Source organism: Dicentrarchus labrax, unplaced genomic scaffold (assembly GCF_905237075.1).
Source record: "Dicentrarchus labrax unplaced genomic scaffold, dlabrax2021, whole genome shotgun sequence".
Classification (NCBI taxonomy): Eukaryota; Metazoa; Chordata; class Actinopteri; family Moronidae; genus Dicentrarchus; species Dicentrarchus labrax.
In genome coordinates this window covers 11453272-11472460 of record NW_026136702.1, presented here as the reverse complement: position 1 = coordinate 11472460, position 19189 = coordinate 11453272, and the positions used below count along the sequence as shown (strand labels likewise).

General features: G+C 40.3%; 3 protein-coding genes across 5 annotated transcripts in view; 2 read left to right on the top strand and 1 right to left on the bottom strand.

Annotated features, from left to right (window-relative positions):
• Nucleotides 1-1185: 1185 nt before the first annotated feature.
• On the top strand, nt 1186-8455 carry LOC127373905 (cone cGMP-specific 3',5'-cyclic phosphodiesterase subunit alpha'-like). 2 transcript variants are annotated; one of them, XM_051418801.1, is made up of 22 exons: nt 1186-1871; nt 2303-2455; nt 2930-3019; nt 3160-3300; nt 3437-3511; nt 3624-3688; nt 3809-3875; nt 3980-4027; nt 4147-4296; nt 4603-4746; nt 4841-4906; nt 5003-5149; nt 5464-5571; nt 5662-5771; nt 5892-5979; nt 6133-6233; nt 6373-6480; nt 6611-6674; nt 6757-6831; nt 6925-7008; nt 7129-7279; nt 7384-8455. In XM_051418801.1, exons 1-22 carry the CDS (start codon nt 1404-1406, stop codon nt 7416-7418), a joined length of 2538 nt encoding a protein of 845 aa, XP_051274761.1. In that variant the 5' UTR covers nt 1186-1403; the 3' UTR covers nt 7419-8455. The 2 variants fall into 2 exon arrangements, with proteins under 2 accessions (XP_051274761.1, XP_051274771.1); XM_051418811.1 differs by lacking the exon at nt 1186-1871 and having other exon boundaries at nt 2414-2455; nt 2976-3019.
• A 2786-nt stretch (nt 8456-11241) lies between these two features.
• On the top strand, nt 11242-17321 carry LOC127373913 (leucine-rich glioma-inactivated protein 1). Its single transcript, XM_051418823.1, has 8 exons — nt 11242-11963; nt 12174-12245; nt 12830-12901; nt 12992-13063; nt 13985-14056; nt 14463-14632; nt 15295-15459; nt 15612-17321. Exons 1-8 carry the CDS (start codon nt 11767-11769, stop codon nt 16427-16429), a joined length of 1638 nt encoding a protein of 545 aa, XP_051274783.1. The 5' UTR covers nt 11242-11766; the 3' UTR covers nt 16430-17321.
• A 124-nt stretch (nt 17322-17445) lies between these two features.
• LOC127373882 (serine/threonine-protein kinase MARK1) overlaps nt 17446-19189 on the bottom strand; it is a 28612-nt gene continuing 26868 nt past the window's right edge. For both annotated transcript variants that reach the window (XM_051418748.1, XM_051418757.1), the window contains exon 18: nt 17446-19131. In XM_051418748.1, the coding sequence (XP_051274708.1) occupies nt 18786-19131 (346 nt within the window). In that variant the 3' untranslated portion in view covers nt 17446-18785. The remainder of the gene's footprint in view (nt 19132-19189) is intronic.

Below are 19189 nucleotides of genomic sequence, written 5' to 3'. Positions count from 1 at the left end.
GAAATTATCTTGATGTATAAAACCTCTTAAAACCCACCAGGTCGCCTGCTTGAGCAAGTTTTAAGTCGTTTTGAACTCCTACACAAATATAAATGTTTAAACTTCTGTCAATATGTACATAATGAACATCGTGCAGATCAGTTAGATTCTCCACAATTCAATCTTTCACTATATATTACGAAAACTGTCAACACCAAAGTATTAATTCATTCTGAATTTCCGGTAACATGGTAAACAAGAGAGACTGAAAAAAAACCTCTGAAGCGATCATAATAATCAAGGTATTAAAGGCCTGTCCCAAATAGGGGCCTGTCCCCAATAAAGGCAGGGGGAGTTCAGTGATTTAAGCAAATAAACGGGGCTATTATTAGTAGTTTTACAGTCTATCAGGTGGACAAAGGAGAGCAAATGAATGAATGATTTGACTAATATAATAACATTTTAAGTATTATTGTGGAAAAGAATTGGGAGCAGCAGTGTATTATTTTTTAGTGATGCTCAAAACCACATCATAATGACTAATGGCAGTTTGCCTGCCAACAAGCGTAATTAAACTCCAAGCAGCAGTTAACGATCCCACTTAATCCTGTCAATGGTTAAATGTAGCTGCTATCTAACAGAAGTGGCCCATGACATAAATACTCAGTTCTTTCTGGAGGAGTGCCTGTAAATGAATTAGACCAAAGTACTGCTGGCTGTCAGTACTTCAGGTTTTTCAGTTTCAGTTATTTCAGCTTGCCAGGTGTCACTATATCATTGCATTAATCACTGTCTCTCATACACAAAGCCTCTCAGACATCATAAGACACAATTTTTCTCAAGTCAGCGGCTCTTCTGGTATCCAATATACGTCTTCCCACCACAACATTTGCTACTTTTTTAAATGACTCAATAATATATTAAATATTTCCCAAACCATATGCTTAGAGTATTTACAGATGAGCCAGTGATCTCAGTATATTATCAGATAGATTTAGGAAACCACCAGAAATATTTACAATCTTCCCTGCCCTCTTCTTCAGTGCAGGTCATACTGCGGGTGCCATAACGCAGTTATTACCTGTGATGGGATTTGTCCGACTAAAATGACAAGTGACTGGATTTACAAGTTAAGAAAGCTCAGGGGCTTTATGACTCTTGCGTCACAGTCATTAGAGCCCCCTGGGATCTCCTTACCCAGTAAGCCACTCACTACCTTCTGTTACTGGGGAGAAGGTTGGCGCTGCAGCTTCTGTCCTGTGTCCACAGAGGAGTTTGGGAAATGTCCCAGTAGGGTCTGCACTGCAACATCTTCTGCAGGCCACCTTTACTGCTCTGTTCTCTCCTCCATCCAGCTGCACCAGTCTGACCGGAGCATCTTTGTGCAGCTACAGAAGGGATCAGTCATCCAAACTCAGGACAACATGGCAAACAAAGACACTGTAGAGCAGTTCCTTGACAACAACCCACAGTTTGCTAAGGAGTACTATGACAAGAAAGTCAAGGCAGAAGTGATCACCGCTGCCTTCAACAACCAGGTCAAGGTCAAAGAACCAACCTCTTACAAGGATGTCTCCGCCCTCCAGGAGGCTGAGTTCATATTCGAGCTTGTAAAGGAGATGCAGGGCACCGAGCCGATGGAAAAAGCCCTGCATAAAATTCTGCAGAGAATTGCTCTGCTGATCCAGGCTGATCGCTGCAGCTACTTTGGCTGCAGGGCTCGTAATGGAGTACCCGAGCTCTCCACCATCCTCTTTGATGTGACACACAATTCTCCATTTAATATAAATCTAGTGAACCCTAATGTAGAGATTGTTTTTCCCACTGACATGGGAATTGTTGGATGGACGGCCCACTCCAAGAAGGCTCAGAATATACCCGATGTTAAGAAGGTGAGCTAATGACAAAGATATTAACTTAACCTTAAATTTAGAAATAAACTAATGACACAAATATGAATAGATCAGAGAACATGGTTGTACTAATTGTGCTTTGTGGAGCAAACTAGGCTGTATTACTTATGAGACATCCATTTATAGTAGATAAATCTTATCTCTGGATAGATACAGTTGCCTATTATCACACAGTTCAACGGCACTGGAACTATGCAGCTACAATTTAAACATGAAAGACTGCACAGAGAACATATAACTTCAATTACAATCAATTATCATTTGTGCTTCAGTGTGTCTTTTCTCATGGTGATTTGTAACGTGTTAGTAGTATAATGCATGCATGAAAAGTTCTGTAATAGAAAAGCTATTTTACATTCATGTTACAGTCAGTGTATTACACCATCTTTAACCATTCTTGTTACTTTCAGGACAAACATTTCAGTGATTTTGTGGATAAACAGTGCAAATATACCACCAAATGCATGATTACCGCTCCGATTATGAATGAAAAGGAACCCATTGGTGTCATCATGGCACTCAACAAACAAGGGGCTAATGAATTCTCAAAGAGTGATCAGGAGGTGAGTGGACTGGATGTTCATATTTGAATACAGGGTGTTTATACTGACTATTGGTGTGCTTGAATGACTCACAAAGAAAATCAAACAGACTTTACTTAGTTGGGCTGAAAGCACAGAAAGTATGCTGTTGTAGAGAGACAAATCCAGTATGAGGGTCACTTCCTTGTCTTTTCTCGCAAATAAAATGGCTTATTTTAGCCCACTAGCTTCCTGTCTCTGACCTGTATATTTGGAGGCTTGCCTTGGTACTCTGGGTCACCGTTATGAAAGCTCAACTTATAATCCTTTTAGGGTAGGAGAAGATCAGACATTTTTTTTCTTGTCTAGTTTCATGGCCTCTTTGTGACTCCAGAGGTCTTCCAATAAAGATCTGTCAGAGGTAGTGACTGTAATCTGTTGCCATTGGAGACTATTGAAAGGGACCGTGGGAATGTGATTCATAAAGCATTATGATTCTTTGCTTTTTCATTACAGCTCTTCAATAAATATGTGAACTTTGCTTCTGTGGTCGTTCTTCTAGCCCACACTGCTTCCATGTGGGATATAGAGTCCAGGAGAAGCCAGGTAAAAATACATAGCAATAAATCCAATTGTCCGGTTTGGACTTTCCAAGAAAAACATGAAAAATATCTGGTTCATGCAATCACACAAGAATCAAAGGCTCCTATGAAAGTCATAAGCAGTGGTTCTTTTCCTTGCTATAGGTGTTGCTGTGGTCAGCCAGCAAAGTTTTTGAAGAGTTGACAGATATTGAAAGGCAGTTTCACAAAGCCTTGTACACCGTGAGGACATATATCAAGTGTGAGAGATACTCTGTGGGACTCCTGGACATGACCAAAGAAAAGGTGTGTTAAAGAAAGGCAGGGAAAAAGCTTTAACTCTTCATTTCACTGCAATTACATCTGCAGGACTGTGCATAGCAGCTATTATTAATTAATAATGCAGTATATAGAAACATGATTTTGGCCTTTTCTTCACCAGGAATTCTTCGATGAATGGGCAATCAAACTTGGAGAACAGGAGCCATACAAAGGCCCCAAGACACCTGATGGCAGAGTAGGTCCAATGCTGGGTTTATAACATTCTCATCCACCAAGATTTTCAAAATATTAAAATATATAATAAATAAATAAATATATAAAAAATAAATTATGTTTAAAACATTTAGGAAATCAACTTCTACAAGATTATTGACTACTTGCTGGAAGACAAAGAGGAGATTAAAGTTATCCCGTAAGTATTGCGATGGACTGTAGCTCTGGGATCTGGCCTGATTGTACAGCTGTATTTGCATATTTTTACTGGTAGTCTAATAAGAAGACGTGCAATTACGCATCCTCTCTGTACTCACAGCGGCCCTCCAGCCGACCACTGGGCTCTGGTCAGCGGACTCCCAGCATACGTGGCTGAGAATGGATTTGTAAGTTGTTCCATTTTTTAATGCAAACCCTACAATAGTTATATAATTAGTGTCATTGATCTGCTGATAATACACACCTAATGACGTTTATTTTCTTCTCCTAGATCTGTAACATGATGAATGCTGCAGCAGACGAATACTTTGCCTTTCAAGTGAGACACTCTTCACTGATGACTGGCATTCAATTCAACTCACTCTTGTTTTGTACAACACAGCCATTCACTAAAATCACCCAAAACCATCTGGATTTTCTGTTTGATTGGTTTGACAGAAAGAAGCTGTGGATGAGACTGGATGGACAATTAAGAATGTCCTCTCCCTCCCTATCGTCAACAAAAAGGAAGAAATTGTTGGTGTTGCCACTTTCTTCAACAGAAAAGACGGCAAACCATTCGACGAGAATGATGAACAAATTACAGAAGTATGGGAAAATATCTCTGTCTAGCTCTTCTTTTTAATCTGGTTTTACTGTTTAAGCCTTGCCAACATTAAAAAAACTAATACTTTTATAATACAGTCATAATGTTAATGTATATGTATTTATATTAATGTATTTAACTCTATATAAAAAAAAAGTAGATTGTCATAAAAAGTAAAATAGGTAAACATTTTGTTAATTACATGTATATTATGTTATTTTACTTAACTTAATAGCTTGCATGGAAGGATTAGGTAATATCACATAATATATATATAATAACATTTATTGTTTTGTATTTGTCACTAGGCTCTAACCCAGTTCCTCGGCTGGTCCACTCTGAATAGCGACACATACGACAAACTGAACAGGACAGAGTGGAGGAAAGATATTGCCCAGGGAATGCTCATGTATCAATCAACGGCCACACCGAATGACGTGCAGACTATTCTGGTAAGCTGCTGCCCAGGAGACTCATATTTCTTCAAGCTGACTGAAAACAGATTGAGAGATCAAGCTTCCTTTTAATGATTTTATTTCCCCACAGAACACTCAAGATAAGTTTGGCTCAGGACCAGAAGACTGTGACCAGAAGGAGATGTACAAACTGTTGGTGAGCACTGAGACATGTATACGACAATGTTTCTCATAAACTCAGTTTTGTTTGTGATGGTGTACCAGCTGTTTGCACCCTGTTTCCGATGTGCAGAGAGCCAACATCCCTGAGGCCAAGACTGTGGAGCTGCACGAGTTCCACTTCAGCGACTTTCCTTTGTCAGAGTTTGAACTCATCAAGTGTGGTATCCGCTGCTTCTTTGAGCTCGGGGTGGTAGAGAAGTTTAAAGTACCAGCTGAGGTACAGTATACTGTATTCACCACACTCCCCCCTGCCTGCCTGTTTGGGACAGCACACCACATCTGAAACACTCAACACACCAATATTTGTGCATTTTTTATGCAGAGAGTTTATATTTTGTCTGAGGTCTTGCTGAATTGGCTCTTGAATTAAGCTATTATTGTTGTTTGTATATTTTGCGAGGCTGACTTTGGCTGATCTGAGTTGCAATATAAACTTAAAAGACATTGTAGTTCTGACTCAAACTTTTTAACAAGAAATGCAATTGCAAAGTCTCATTGCAGCTCTGTTTTCTTTGTTTTTCTGTCGTGCAGATCCTGACCCGATGGATGTACACCGTTCGTAAGGGATATCGTGACATCACCTACCACAACTGGAGGCACGGCTTTAATGTTGGACAAACCATGTTCACTCTCCTGCTTGTGAGTCTGATTTCTCATACTCATTTTATTTTACATGGCTTGCTCTGCTGTTTGTTATAACACAGGCTTGTCCTTTTTGCACCTCAACAGACAGGTAAATTGAAGAAGTATTACTCAGATCTTGAGGCCTTCGCCATGGTTGCTGCTGGATTCTGCCACGATATTGACCACAGAGGAACCAATAATCTCTACCAGACAAAGTATGTTTTTTGTGGATCTTTTTCCGATGACAAAGACAAATTGATGGTGAGAAATTGAAACTGACATATAAACATTTGACTCATATTCTGAACCGTTCTGGTTCTGGTTGACTCTTGTAGGAGTTTATCCCCACTGGCAAAACTGCACAGCTCCTCTGTTATGGAGCGACATCATCTCGAATATAGTAAGACACTGATGGAGGATGAGGTGGGTCCTTATTTTCACATTTATGTGTTTAACAATAGTTGTGGTTTGAGAAATATAAGGCTATTTGCAAAGGTTTTTTCATACTGTACTGTTACCAGCTGGGTTTGAAATCTTGGCTGCTGTCTCACCTCGTTCTCCTGCTATTGTTCACAGAACCTGAATATCTTCCAAAACCTTCAGAAACGTCAGTTTGAGACAGTACAGCATCTGTTTGAAGTTTGCATAATTGCCACTGATCTCGCCCTCTACTTCAAGTAAGGAATGTCAGGAGTTTTGTTCTGAGTATATAGTATCTGTTTGTCTCACATTCAACATCAGCACTTAACACTTTTAATGCCCATTAATGACTTGCGAGGACTTTTGAAAAGGTCTGACAGCCTTCTCGTCTTTCAGGAAGAGAACGATGTTCCAAAAAATTGTGGAATCTATCGAGGGGATTCCAGAGGAGAAAGAGAAGGTCAACTACGTCTCCAACAATGCAACCAGGAAGGAAATTATCATGTAAATACATAGTTTATACATTAGTTTAATAATAATTATATTATGTGACTATTGCTCTAGACGTCCTATGTTGATGCCCTAGCTGTCTTTAAGTCTTAAAAGTTCTTCAATGGTGTCGTATTTTCCGCAGGGCAATGATGATGACAGCTTGTGACCTGTCAGCTATTACAAAGCCATGGGAGGTTCAGAGCAAGGTTTGTTCCCTTAGTCAGGCTTAATTAGAAAGCACCATTCACCCATTTGTGCTCACTGTTGTATTGGTTCTTGTGGTTCTAGGTTGCTCTTATGGTGGCAGCAGAGTTTTGGGAGCAGGGAGACCTCGAAAGGACAGTCCTTGATCAGCAGCCTATCGTAAGAGCTTTAAACTTTGTTTTTTTATGTTTATTTATATGTTATGCATGAAGTCATAACAATAATCATCACCGCCTGTTTCTTTTTCTTTAGCCGATGATGGACAGAAACCATGCCGATGAGCTGCCTAAGATGCAGTGTGGTTTCATTGACTTTGTCTGCTCCTTTGTGTACAAGGTACCTAGATACAAAAACTTATAGATACGATTTTTTTTAATGCAGCCTCTTTTTTTCCTTCTTTTCTTTAATATCTGTATGTTTGTATCTGCACTTACGCATGTATCTGCATGTTTGCAGGAGTTTTCTCGCTTACACACAGAGATCACCCCAATGTTCAATGGGCTGAATATCAACAGGGGAGAGTGGAGAGCCCTCGCAGATGTCCACGAGGCCAAGATGAAGGCCATCGAAGACGAGAAGAAAAAGCTGCAGGGTGGAGACGCACAAGGTGAGCGCAGATGTTTGAAATCACATTCCCTCCTGCTCATTCTCATATTTGCATTGTCACCTGGCTCTCACTGTCTTCCTCATTTGTTCCTGTTACCGGTCAAGATGGCGGGAAGACAAAGACGTGTGTTATCTGCTAGACCTCCAGGACCATCTGAGCATTTATGAATGTTTGACTGGATGTGTATTTGTACAGTGTGTGTGCATGAGCATGTGTTCACAGATGAGGGAAGCAATTATTATTTTTATAACTATAATGTTTAGTTCTTCTGTCCTGTAATACAGAAAACGATTTTAATCAGCAGCAGTCTAGAGCGCATACAGTTTGAATGTGATACTATAAAAACGTTCTTAAAAATTATTCTTTTATATACTAAAATAATTATTTAAATCATTAAGAAGAGTACATATTTAAGTATTTATACTGAAAACAATGTAAGGATATTTAGCTCACATTCTTTGGCTGTGGACATGATGTCAATAGAAAAATTTGGCTGCAAATATGATGCAGTTAAAGTTGTTATTTATGAGAAAAGAGGAATATAAATACTTAATAAAATGCTTAATAATATTTTGTTAAGAAAAAAAATTAATACATACAATTACTAGTTGCTTCTTTTTTTATTGCAAGTAATGCTTTCATAATGTAAAACATATGTCCCCAGCTAATGGGTGAGAGATGTAAGAAGATTTGACTGAATTGGATTTGGTTATAAGCCAACTGGAGCCCCATGGCTTTTCTTTTTAAGTCTCCTGCTTACATAAAGTAAAAATACTGCCGCCCTGCTCATAAGTCAGCGAACATGTGGCATGCAGGACGCAGGAAGGTGTCATATGGAAACACTGCAGCATGGAGAGTCAAATGTTACATTGTTTAACTGTGAAGCAATACATTCAGTGTCATATGTTATGATTTATTGAAGCTAAAATGTTAAGATTTATTTTCCCAAATCATCTCAAAACAGAACTTGTGACATTGGTAGCACATAGCAGAAAAATGATGCAAGTGTTTGTTTGTTTTTTAACATAAGAGCTTTGAATCTCAGCAAATGCAACTTTTGCAAAGAAATCTAACTCTACAATGCATGTATAGCATTAAATACATTATTTTATGTGCAATAGCTTCATGTCTTTCACATGTCATGTGTAAGAATGTCAATAAATTATTTTCAAATGATGTTCGTTTTGTGCATTATAATTCTGCAAATCTGCAAAGTTGCAATTACACAAATTTATACATTTTTCGCTTCATTTCATGCAGTATGGATGTAATGTCAGGCTCTAGCAGCTGCAGCACACTGATCACTGAGTAGAAAGACCTTACTGTGACTTGCAGCCTAATGGATTCAATGACCGACCAACATTTGCAGAGTTATGAGACATAATTATCAAATCCTTACTCTCTATTTCCATCTGCAATCAGTCAACTCAGTGGAGTGGGCGTATTCAAAGGTCTGGACCCAGGCAAGACCAACGCCCCTCTGTGTACACTCTTTTCACTACTTAGATCCAGCTAAAGAGGGGTTTAGGAGGCCAGGGCTGACCAAACATCAACTTTTAATAAACGCTAACAAGCTTACAAGAGACCTGTGTTACTGATTTGGAACTGCTGTTTTTAATTAACCAAGGTATGTATCCCTACGCCAGCTTTAACATAACAGAGTACATGAACAAGAAAATACATCAAATGCCCCTCTTGTAAGCTGCATTTTACAAAGGTGCACATCTGTCTGTCTTGTTGAGGTTTACTGGCTATTTAGAGTATGCAAACATGGTCATGCGTTTCAACCTTTGACTGTTTGGGATGTTGTTTGACCTCAGCTGGGATGGCTAACAGATGTTGTGGTGCGTCATATGAGAATATCCACAGAAGATCCCATTCAGGCAAAAGGTATTTCTGCCTCCCTGCTGCATCTTACTTTAGAGATTAACATGACACGTTTACTTAAAATCAGCTTTTGTGCTACTAAGAAAACATTTGAAGCATTTCCCTGCAGTGATAGTACATCACTGTGTGTCACATAACACACTGCCATAAGTGATCATCCCTTTGATATAATTGGCTCAGCCAGGTGACAGGTGGGGAGCAAACGTTATAGTTTCTGCAAGAACCAGAGATCATCTCAGTTACAAAACTCTCTCAGTCACGTCACCACAGGTAAGCCAGCTTTGTGAACTCACAAGACACCTTAAGACAGCATGTAGGTCCAAAGGCCAAACAGCAAAACAACAGTATGTTCACTTAATATGCTGCTTTCACTAGTGGAAGACGACAGGAAGAGCAGAAGGGTGGCCACCTCTATTGTGTACCATACTATTGCAAGTAGACTACTAGTGATTTAAAATCATATTAATTATAACAACAACTAATTTAAAATTCCTAATCAGGAAAATAAAGAAGAAAGATGCTAGATTCTATTTTTTTAGCCTCCAGTGTGGACATGAACTTTTTTCTCACCAAAAGTTGATTTTGAATCAGAACAAAGCTCTTCCTTTTCTGGTGTAAATCATTTTAAAGAGCTAAGAGCACATACATCAATCAACCTCTGACAGGCTCTATGTTGGCTCTACATTACCCTCTAGTGGTCCCTTAGGGAAGAGTGGTTGTTTCTCCACCTACAACATATCAATAAGTAAATGTTTGCTTTGGAAACATGTTTATTTTTTCATGCTAAATAAATGCTCTTTTTTTTTTAAGTATGTGTGCATATTAATGAGGGTGTGCAGATGAATATAGTTATATATGAATTATCAGTTGCAAAAACAACAAAAAACACAGATCTTAAAGTCTATCAACAGAAGTCAGAGCCACCAGACTCGTATCAATAGCAGTGGACATCGCTGTGGTGGAATACTTGCTGAACAGTGTGCGTTCTATTCTGGCCATGAATGATGGCATTTATGAAGCACAGACACTACCCATCATCTTGCAGCACAACAATAATATCCAGTGTTCTCCATTTTGTTCAAAAGCTGCTGATGAAAAAAGACATCTGTTACTTTCTGTTCCTTCCAGCTTCTCCTTGTCCAGAGTTCCCTTCTTCTCTCAGAGCTAAGCACTTTCCTTCATCTCCCTGACTGGTAATACATTTATTCCTCCTCCCATAAGCAGCTCCCAGAGCACGACCCTGCTCCTCTAAATTGCCCTGCTTTTATTTTTACAGGCGGAATTGTATTGACAGACACTGGATATCAAATGGTGTAATCAAATCAGGGACAGACAGAGGTCCTCAGCAGCATGTATTTATTCGGAGACCTTTTAAAAACAGCTGCACATGTTTCTTCCCAGAAGAGTCTGACGCATGCAGCCCTGCCAGGCAGTGAGTAAACATATTAATCTTACAACTCTGGAGGGAGAGAAATTAGATGGTGAGGAAGAAGTCCTTGTATGGTTCCCATATCATGTCTGGCACAACAGAGGAAAAAACACTGCACTAAAACTGTGAGGGCAATGTTTTGTGGCAATAAAACAGAAGAAAGGAAGCAGTGGCTTTTTTTATGTGGCTTTTTTTAAAGTGAAATAAACGTGATGCAGAAAAGCAGGATGGGAGCAAAAATCTGCCCTTTGTTTGTGAGGGGTATGAGGGGGATGGGGTTCATTTGACTGAGGCAGAGCAGATGTCAGGATGACAGAAGGGCTTCCCCACACCCCTCCATCACAGGGCAGCCACATTTTGCATCCACCGGTCGCCATGGAAACCGCGTGCATACCAGGAAATAAGCCCAAAACGTTCACACACAAAAAAAAATTTAGATTATAATTACATTAATAATACAGTCATGCATTGGCAGGGCGTTGGCAGGCTTGTGGGACGCACTGAGCCAATACTAAAAACTATATATTTCCATCATGGCAGTTCATTTTCATCGGATTTCCCACCCGCTTCCCGCATAGAAAGCCCGTGTGCGTCTGCGCCACAGGCAGCCATCCGCTGGCTCATGACAGGGCTTCATTTTCTCCAGCTGATTCACCAAAAAAAAATAGAAAAAAAAAAATTAACACCATTCCGTCGCCTATTGGGCGGAATCCTCCGGGAGCTCGACACGGAGAGAGAGTGTGGCGTTTTGCTGAAATCATAGGCGTGGTTCTGGATGGAGATGCTCCGTCTGCTCCCGCTGGGATCCCCACCTGCCGTCACACCGCATCTGTCATCGAGCCAGCTGGTATTTTCCTGTGCTCGAGCCACTACAGCGTGAATTTGATTAGATTTTTATTTTTGTCACAGGGGATATTGATTTCCTTTTCTCGTCCGGGGGTGTAGTGTAATTACAGCGCCGTTAAACGTGCAGGGCGCCCGGTTTTAATCACCTCCACAGCGGCGGCGGCGGCGGCGGCGCACGGTCTTCTTGGCGGAGATAAACAAGAGCGGACGGCGCGTCTCTTGGCCTCCAGGCAGCAGCAGCGGTGGAAAAGGAACCACGGCGGAGACCCTGGTACATGTACAGGGCTGTTTGACGCGCAGGTCGTGACCGCAGCGGTTCGCAAGGATGGAAATTACACGCAAGATGCCCAAAAGATCGCCGTGGCTCGGCTTCCTCGTAGTGGCGTCTCTTTTACTTGTAGTGGACAGCAAGAGAGCCAGGCAGCCCCGCTGTCCCTCATCATGTACATGTACCAAAGATAACGCGTTGTGTGAAAGCGCAGGACTGATCCCTCGCAGCTTCCCCCCCGATGTCATATCACTGTAAGTCATATTTGTTTTTGCATTCATTCCTAATATCAGGAGCTTTTTTATGCTTTTTTCTCTGCTGCACACACACACACACACACACATACACACACACACACACACACACACACGGAACAGAGTGATAACTACTCGCATATGAGACAGTGAATGCTTTAAAACTGATCTGTCTGTCTGTCTGTCTGTCTGTCGTGTCCCTTCCTGCAGATCATTCGTCAAGTCTGAATTCACTGAAATCCCGAAAGAGAGCTTCATCCACACGCCTGCCCTGCATCTCCTGTGAGAAATCTCTCTGGAGCTTTTTGTTCTTCAGTCTTTGTTACATGCTGTCAGTCCCCAGTGAGGTGATCAACGCCATGTTTAATGTTCAAGACATCTCCCCTGCGCTTATGCTACACATAATAGATTGGATGTACTAGGCTATTGATCGGAATGGGGAGTTTAAACAATAATTATCCTTTAGAGAATAACCTTTCTAAATGATTTACCCTACATCCATTTTCATTTTGTGGTAGATTATTATCTCTGTTGGGCATTCTTCAAGTCTTGCCCTAAAATGTTGTAGTGCATATTGTGAATTAGACCTTTATTTAAGGGGAATCCCTCCTTTTGAAGAGGGGAATCCCCTTGACTGCTGTCTAATGGGGAGGAGTATTGACTGAGTCCTTCAAAACAAACATGTAAGACTGCAGGAATCCTAACAGAGCATTGATCCTTGTCTTTGATGCATTTGGTAGAAGAAAGGAGAAGGTTTTCTATCGCAGGCCATCTTTTACATATACAGCTAATAATGTGGGACAACAGCCAGTTGTTATCCAATTTGTGAGCAGGAATAGTGAAATATAATGGATCTCTCTGCACAGCCTCTTCACAGCCAACAACCTGGAATCTATAAACGAGGATGCTTTCCTTGGTCTTCCTCATCTGGAGTATCTGTGAGTAGATGACACTAAGTTATCCCAGAAGCTGTTTCATAGAAGACAAGATGATTGTCTCCCTTTCTCATTATTCAACATCTTTTTCAGGTTCATCGAAAACAACCAAATCAAGTCGATTTCACCAAATGCTTTCCGTGGACTGAAAACCTTAGTGCATCTGTAAGTTTATACTGTATTCTTCATCAAAAAATGGTACTAAGAGTTAGCAGATGATGTAAATTTTGCTACACTGATGAATGTAAAGAAGCGTTCTGGTATTTGTATCTGTAGAAACTGTTGTAATCTGTCCGCAGGTGCAGGAAAGCATTGTTCCAGTGAAGTGCTGATGAAGTTTATTACATAACATTTATTGCCACACAGACATTTCTCTGGACAGTGTGCAGGTGTTATATACGATTACAAAGCACCTTAACTGTCCAACTTAATAAAACTAAGAAGTCTAAGAACGATTATATATACATTCTGTTACAGATTGACTAGTATGTATGTGTAAGTATGTAAGCAAAAAAACACTTACATTTTGCATTGATGTCAGCAAAACAAATACAATTAGCCACCTTAATTTGTTTTAGACAGACATAAAAAAAAGTAGAGTTAAAACCACAATATCAAAAACATGGTGTCATGATACTTTAAGATAAAGCTCTGAGAAAATGAAAAACTACAACCACCTCCTCAACAGAAAGATCTACTCTTTTCCTCATTTTCGTGGCAGAGAAAGCCATAAAATGGCTGAGGAGGAAGCTCTAAAAATAGCTTAATGTTTCCTCAAACTTACAATAAGCAATGTTCCTGCCTTCATACTCCAGGGTGGCTATATGGTGCCCAAGCTCATTAAAACAGATATCCTTACATTCAACTGCAAGGAAACGCTTCAAAACCACATCCACACTTAGGTTCTATGAAGAAACACTGACAATGAACGCACAAATAGTAGATTATGTGCATCATCAGCATTTAATAGTATAAAGAGGGAAGGATGAGGGGGTCTGTCTGTTGAAGAGATGATGAAATAAGAACAATAAGTGGTAAATTTGATCAACTGTCACAGAACTGCTGCCATTTTTTCCTCTTTTTCAGGAGTCTGGCCTACAATAATCTGGAGACTCTGCCCAAAGATTTATTCAAGGGTCTTGAGGCCTTGACGAAAGTGTGAGTATGAAACAAAGAGATGAATTGCAAAAGTGTTACATAACTAAAAGCATAATGAATTTGATTGTGGACAATGAGTTCTTCTATATATAGAACACTGTATCATTATTCCACTTCTGCCAAGGCTTGAAAAATGTGTGGGAGGTGCTTTTAACACCATTAAAATTACATGCGGCAGTGAGGAAGAGAGATAGTTTGCCATCTATCACCCACTGAAGATGTTCCTTTATAGCCCCTCTTGATATTAATGAGAGCACAGAGTGAGGCTGTGAGGGCCAGAGAGCAAAGCCAGCAGTCATATTTCAGTGACTGCAGCATTTGAAAATAAAATCCATTCAAAGAGCTAAGAACATTCCTGTGAGCCTTTAAAGATTTGGAAGTTAGTTTGGTGGTTTTCTCCCTTCAGAGACCTGCGAGGGAACCAGTTCACCTGTGACTGTAAGCTGAAGTGGTTGGTGGAGTGGATATACAGCACCAATGCTACAGTGGATCAGATTTACTGTAAAGGCCCGGCCTTACAGCTGGACAAGAAGATCAACGATCTAGTGCCACAGTCCTTCGACTGCATCACTACAGGTGGAGAATAGAGCATGGTTTTAAATGTAACCTTTTTTACAATCATCACAGCTTCTCCTGACTTTTAACCTGGGGGGTTGGGACCGCCACTAAGGTTAGACCTCTTGATTTTAAGGAGTGTAAGAAAACTTTAAAAAATATACACAGTTGGCCTATATCTCTTCATTTCATTAGATTAATATTGATCTACACTTTGAAAGGCTCGACACAAGCGATATTCACAGAGCCTTCACTCTTTGCTAAACAGCCTCATTCTGCATTTGAAAATTAGCAACCAAAAACAACCAAAGAGCTAACAGAACGGTGGCCAAGTGTCAGGGAGAAGAAAGAAAGCCTATTGTTATATATATATATTAAAAAAAAACATACTACAGAGAATTGTATAAAATGTTTCTAAAAATATCTGCATTTCTGATGCAATATTTACATAATCTGCTTAAAATTCATCCAAATTGTTCATTTTAAATAAACTTCCTGCATTTATTGAGTTCACTATCTGGGTCCATTGTACAATGTATCAGTTGTTCTGTTCTGTTGAATATAATATCCATAAAATATGTCACTTAATCAGAAGTCGTCAGGTTACTCAATGATAGAAAAGGGGTACCTCAAGGAGTATGGCGAGGAACCACTGATCTGAAGTGTTTTTGTTTCTCTCACAGAGTTTGCTTCCTACCAGTCCCTGAAGTTTGAATCCATATCGGTAGAGGCATTTTCCTTTGGGGATGACCAGTATGTGGTGTTTGCCCAGCCCTTCATTGGGAAATGCAGCTTTCTAGAGTGGGATCATGTGGAGATGGTCTTCAGAAACTACGATGATATTGACAGTAAGTAAAGGTCATTTCAAATATCCTGTAATGCTGTTGTGAATGAGCTGTGTGAGTTTAAAAGGAGGGGGTGAGGTTTGAGGAGGAACCACTAGATGGAGACAAGACAAAGTGAAACTGTGCTGTGTCTATCCCTTCTGTCTCTTCACCAGGCACATCCACAGTGATTTGCAAACCTCTGGTCATTGACAACCAGCTCTTTATCATTGTGGCTCAGCTGTTTGGCGGCTCACACATCTATAAGCGAGACACCTCTGCCAACAAATTTATCAAGCTCCAAGGCATTGACATCCTCAAAACCCGCAAACCAAACGATGTGGAGACGTTCCGCATCGATGGAGAATCCTTCTTCGTAATAGCAGACAGCTCCAAGGCCGGTTCCACCACCATCTACAAGTGGAACGGCAATGGCTTCTACACTCATCAATCACTCCACCTGTGGTACCGGGACACTGATGTGGAGTACATGGAGATCTCCTCCAAACCTCACCTGATCCTGTCAAGCAGCTCCCAGAGGCCGGTCATCTACCAGTGGAACAAAAGCTCCAAGCTCTTTGACAGACGCACCGACATCCCAGAGATGGAGGACGTCTACGCTGTGAAGCATTTTCAGGTCAAATCCGACCTCTTCATCTGTCTAACGCGCTTCATTGGCGACTCCAAAGTGATGCGCTGGGACGGAGCCCTCTTCAGAGAGTTGCAGACCATGCCCTCTCGTGGCTCCATGGTGTTTCAACCCTTTACTGTGGGAAGCTGGCAGTACGCCATCCTGGGCAGCGATTACTCTTTCACCCAGGTGTACCGCTGGGATGCCAAGAAGGGTGAGTTTGTTCATTTCCAGGAGGTGAACATCCAGGCGCCAAGGGCCTTCTCTCCAGTCTCCATAGACAACCGGCAGTTCCTGCTGGCCTCAAGTTTCAAAGGGAAAACTCAGATTTATGAGCACCTGGTCATTGATTTGAGCAACTGAGTGATTGTTTTCTTGACTGATTGGCTGATTGTTTGAGTGGTTTGAGATGTTTAGAGATGGCTGTTGCAACAGATCCAGTGCTGAACAGGATTATCAGTTGATCCTAACTTGAGCAAGGCATGCATTACCCTTTCCTTTTTTAAAATCTTCCATTGAAATTAGTGCATGATACATGATCTCAACCAAATATATTTGGCTGAGATGCATGTTGAGTTCAGTGAACGCCTCTCAAGTTAGGACTAGACCCAATATGTTGTCAAGACATTAATGCATGACCAGGGCCTCACATGGCCGTCTCATCCTGATAAATGCCGCATCCATTCTCATTAATCCATTAAATCTTGCATTGGCCAGTAAGTAATTTTTTTTTGTGTTCAGCTTTTTCATGTGACTCTGCATTGTTTTTACATTTGTAATCTCATATATTTATCTACAGAAAATAATATTGAAACAGTACTTTTTAACCTATTAACATGTTTAACTGAACAAATCTGCCAAAACGAAATGTTTACAAATTTTTCTGTCTTTCCACTTGTACGCTAAAAGATTTGTAAATGAGGTTTTTGTAAGTTTAAGAGGGACCACACCAGTTAGATACATATTTGTTAAGGAGAATGATTTGAAATTATGTTTATAATTTGGGAAATATCAACAGAAATGTTGTGTGAGAATCTACCTGTAAATCCTTGTGAATTACATTTTTATCGTTAATGGTTTATAATGTTTAAAGTATTGAAAATACAGTTTTTCATAAGACGTATGGAAAACATTTTGGGAAAACTTGGAACTATTTTCACACACTTAAAGGAACTGAAATGAAAAACTGAGGATATTGTTCATAATGCTTTACCTTTGACTAACATGTATGCAAAATACATCAATTGTGTCATGATTAGGATTACGTTATTGACTAATATCATGCTATATTTGGTTAAGCAATAACACACCACTTCACTGCTTGAGGGAAAATGTCATCTTGAAGTTAGATGTGTAATTCATAAATTAAATAAAATAAATACAAACAAATAAAATCCTTTTTATTTTCTCCAACAAAGTGCACGCCTCAATTCTACAAAGCAGCACATTACAATGTAATGGAATAAATACAATAAAATCCGCTGAATTAAAAAAAAGAAAGAAAAGAAAAACACAAGCAAGGAGATACACAAGTACCTGCATAATCACACTGGTGGCAGGACTAAATCAGGCTCTTTAGAAAGCCGCCACAAGACAAACTGTTTCTTTCATGGTGATTGTTTGACTTTTCATGCATCTTCAGTCCTTTGGATGTCCTGTCCCGTCCGCTTTCTAAAGTAAACCAATTTAAACCCTGCTTTTTTGTAATTGAGGACTACCAAACTAACACGAAAGAAATACAGGTGCATACTCTCATGTTCATACACATCACCCTGGAAAACTTGTGCAACTGCAGCAGGAACTCCAAATCACCTACCTACTGCTGAGAGAAAATAAAGTGAACACATTTTCAGTTTTAACTGAAGTTACTACTCAAGTCTATGTGGTGCAACTTAGTGTTTTTTTCCGTAGGCAAATAAAATATAACATAAAAGGCAAGGGAGCACACCCCTTAATAATCAACAAAATAATTTAGTGCTCTTTAAATAAAATTAAAAACACTATTTTCATATGGTGGCTCTTTAAAAAAAGAATAAAAAAAAAAAACCTCACAGACTGAAAGGATAATGCTTTAAGAGACATCAATTATATTAGGAAAGAACTCAAATCCCATGAAAAAAGACAGTATTGACAATAAAATTCTGTACAGAACGTAAAATCAATATACAATACAGTACCTGCAGATGTTATGCATACAGTACAATTCTCTTTTTACATAGTTTTAGTATGGGCTCCAGCCTGATCTATATACTGACTTAACACAGGTCGAAAAGCGGCTATTTTAGCTTTCAGTAATTTTAATGGTTATTCAGCGAGGAGAGTAGATCTTGTAATAGGCATTTTAGAAAAAGAGATTGAAAACATTATTGCAGGATGGTCATCTTCAGTTGCATACTGCATGTGTTACATGAATGTGTCCTATGACGAGGAGCAGCGGGCTGATGAGAGACAGAGGGCCGGACGGAAGAGAAAAAAAAGGGGGTTAGCTGTTTTTGCTATCTCTTCATCACAAAGGTAAAACCTTGCGATACCTCTCTGATCCACAACCCTGTACAGTACATTCGTGGCCAGTATTGCACGTTACCAGCCGAGTCCACCCTGATTCTGCATGGTGAGGACCTTCAGTGCTGAATTTTGTCCTTTAAGTCAACACTAATCCAGTGATGAGATGAGACTGTAACCAGAGCTCACCAAAGACTGACTGGGATTCCATCTGCTGTCACAGTTTGAGCTCATTGGCAATTTTGCAGGCGATATTCTTAAAGGCGATGGACGTGCCTGATATTCTCTTAAAGCGCACGCCATTGAGTGAAAGGCGGGGCAGCTTGCACACCTCCATCTCCCACTGGACCAGGTTGTCCTGGCGAGCGTCGCCATGGACACAGAAAAGCAGGAAGCGTTCGCGCTGCTCGTAATCGCAGCTGTTGGCGTCCAGAACCTTTCGTATCTCCCTCATCATCTCAGCGGGCTCCATGGAGGAGGTGGTCTTCATGCTCCACGTGAAACGCAGCGAGCGAGGCTTGGAGTCCCGACTGACGTCCTCCTTAGTATCACCTGACACACTTCTATAACAACCCGAAGATGAGAGACGGAGAGAGAGAAAAAGAATTGGTGAGGGGTTGA

Coding starts and splice junctions, on each gene's coding strand:
- LOC127373905 (XM_051418801.1), top strand. CDS start 1,404: ATGGCAAACAAAGACACTGTAGAGCAGTTCCTTGACAACAACCCACAG. Junction 5,150..5,463: donor AGTTTAAAGTACCAGCTGAG/GTACAGTATACT, acceptor TCTGTCGTGCAG/ATCCTGACCCGATGGATGTA. Junction 5,572..5,661: donor CCATGTTCACTCTCCTGCTT/GTGAGTCTGATT, acceptor GCACCTCAACAG/ACAGGTAAATTGAAGAAGTA.
- LOC127373913 (XM_051418823.1), top strand. CDS start 11,767: ATGGAAATTACACGCAAGATGCCCAAAAGATCGCCGTGGCTCGGCTTC. Junction 12,902..12,991: donor CTTCCTCATCTGGAGTATCT/GTGAGTAGATGA, acceptor CATCTTTTTCAG/GTTCATCGAAAACAACCAAA. Junction 14,057..14,462: donor CTTGAGGCCTTGACGAAAGT/GTGAGTATGAAA, acceptor TTCTCCCTTCAG/AGACCTGCGAGGGAACCAGT.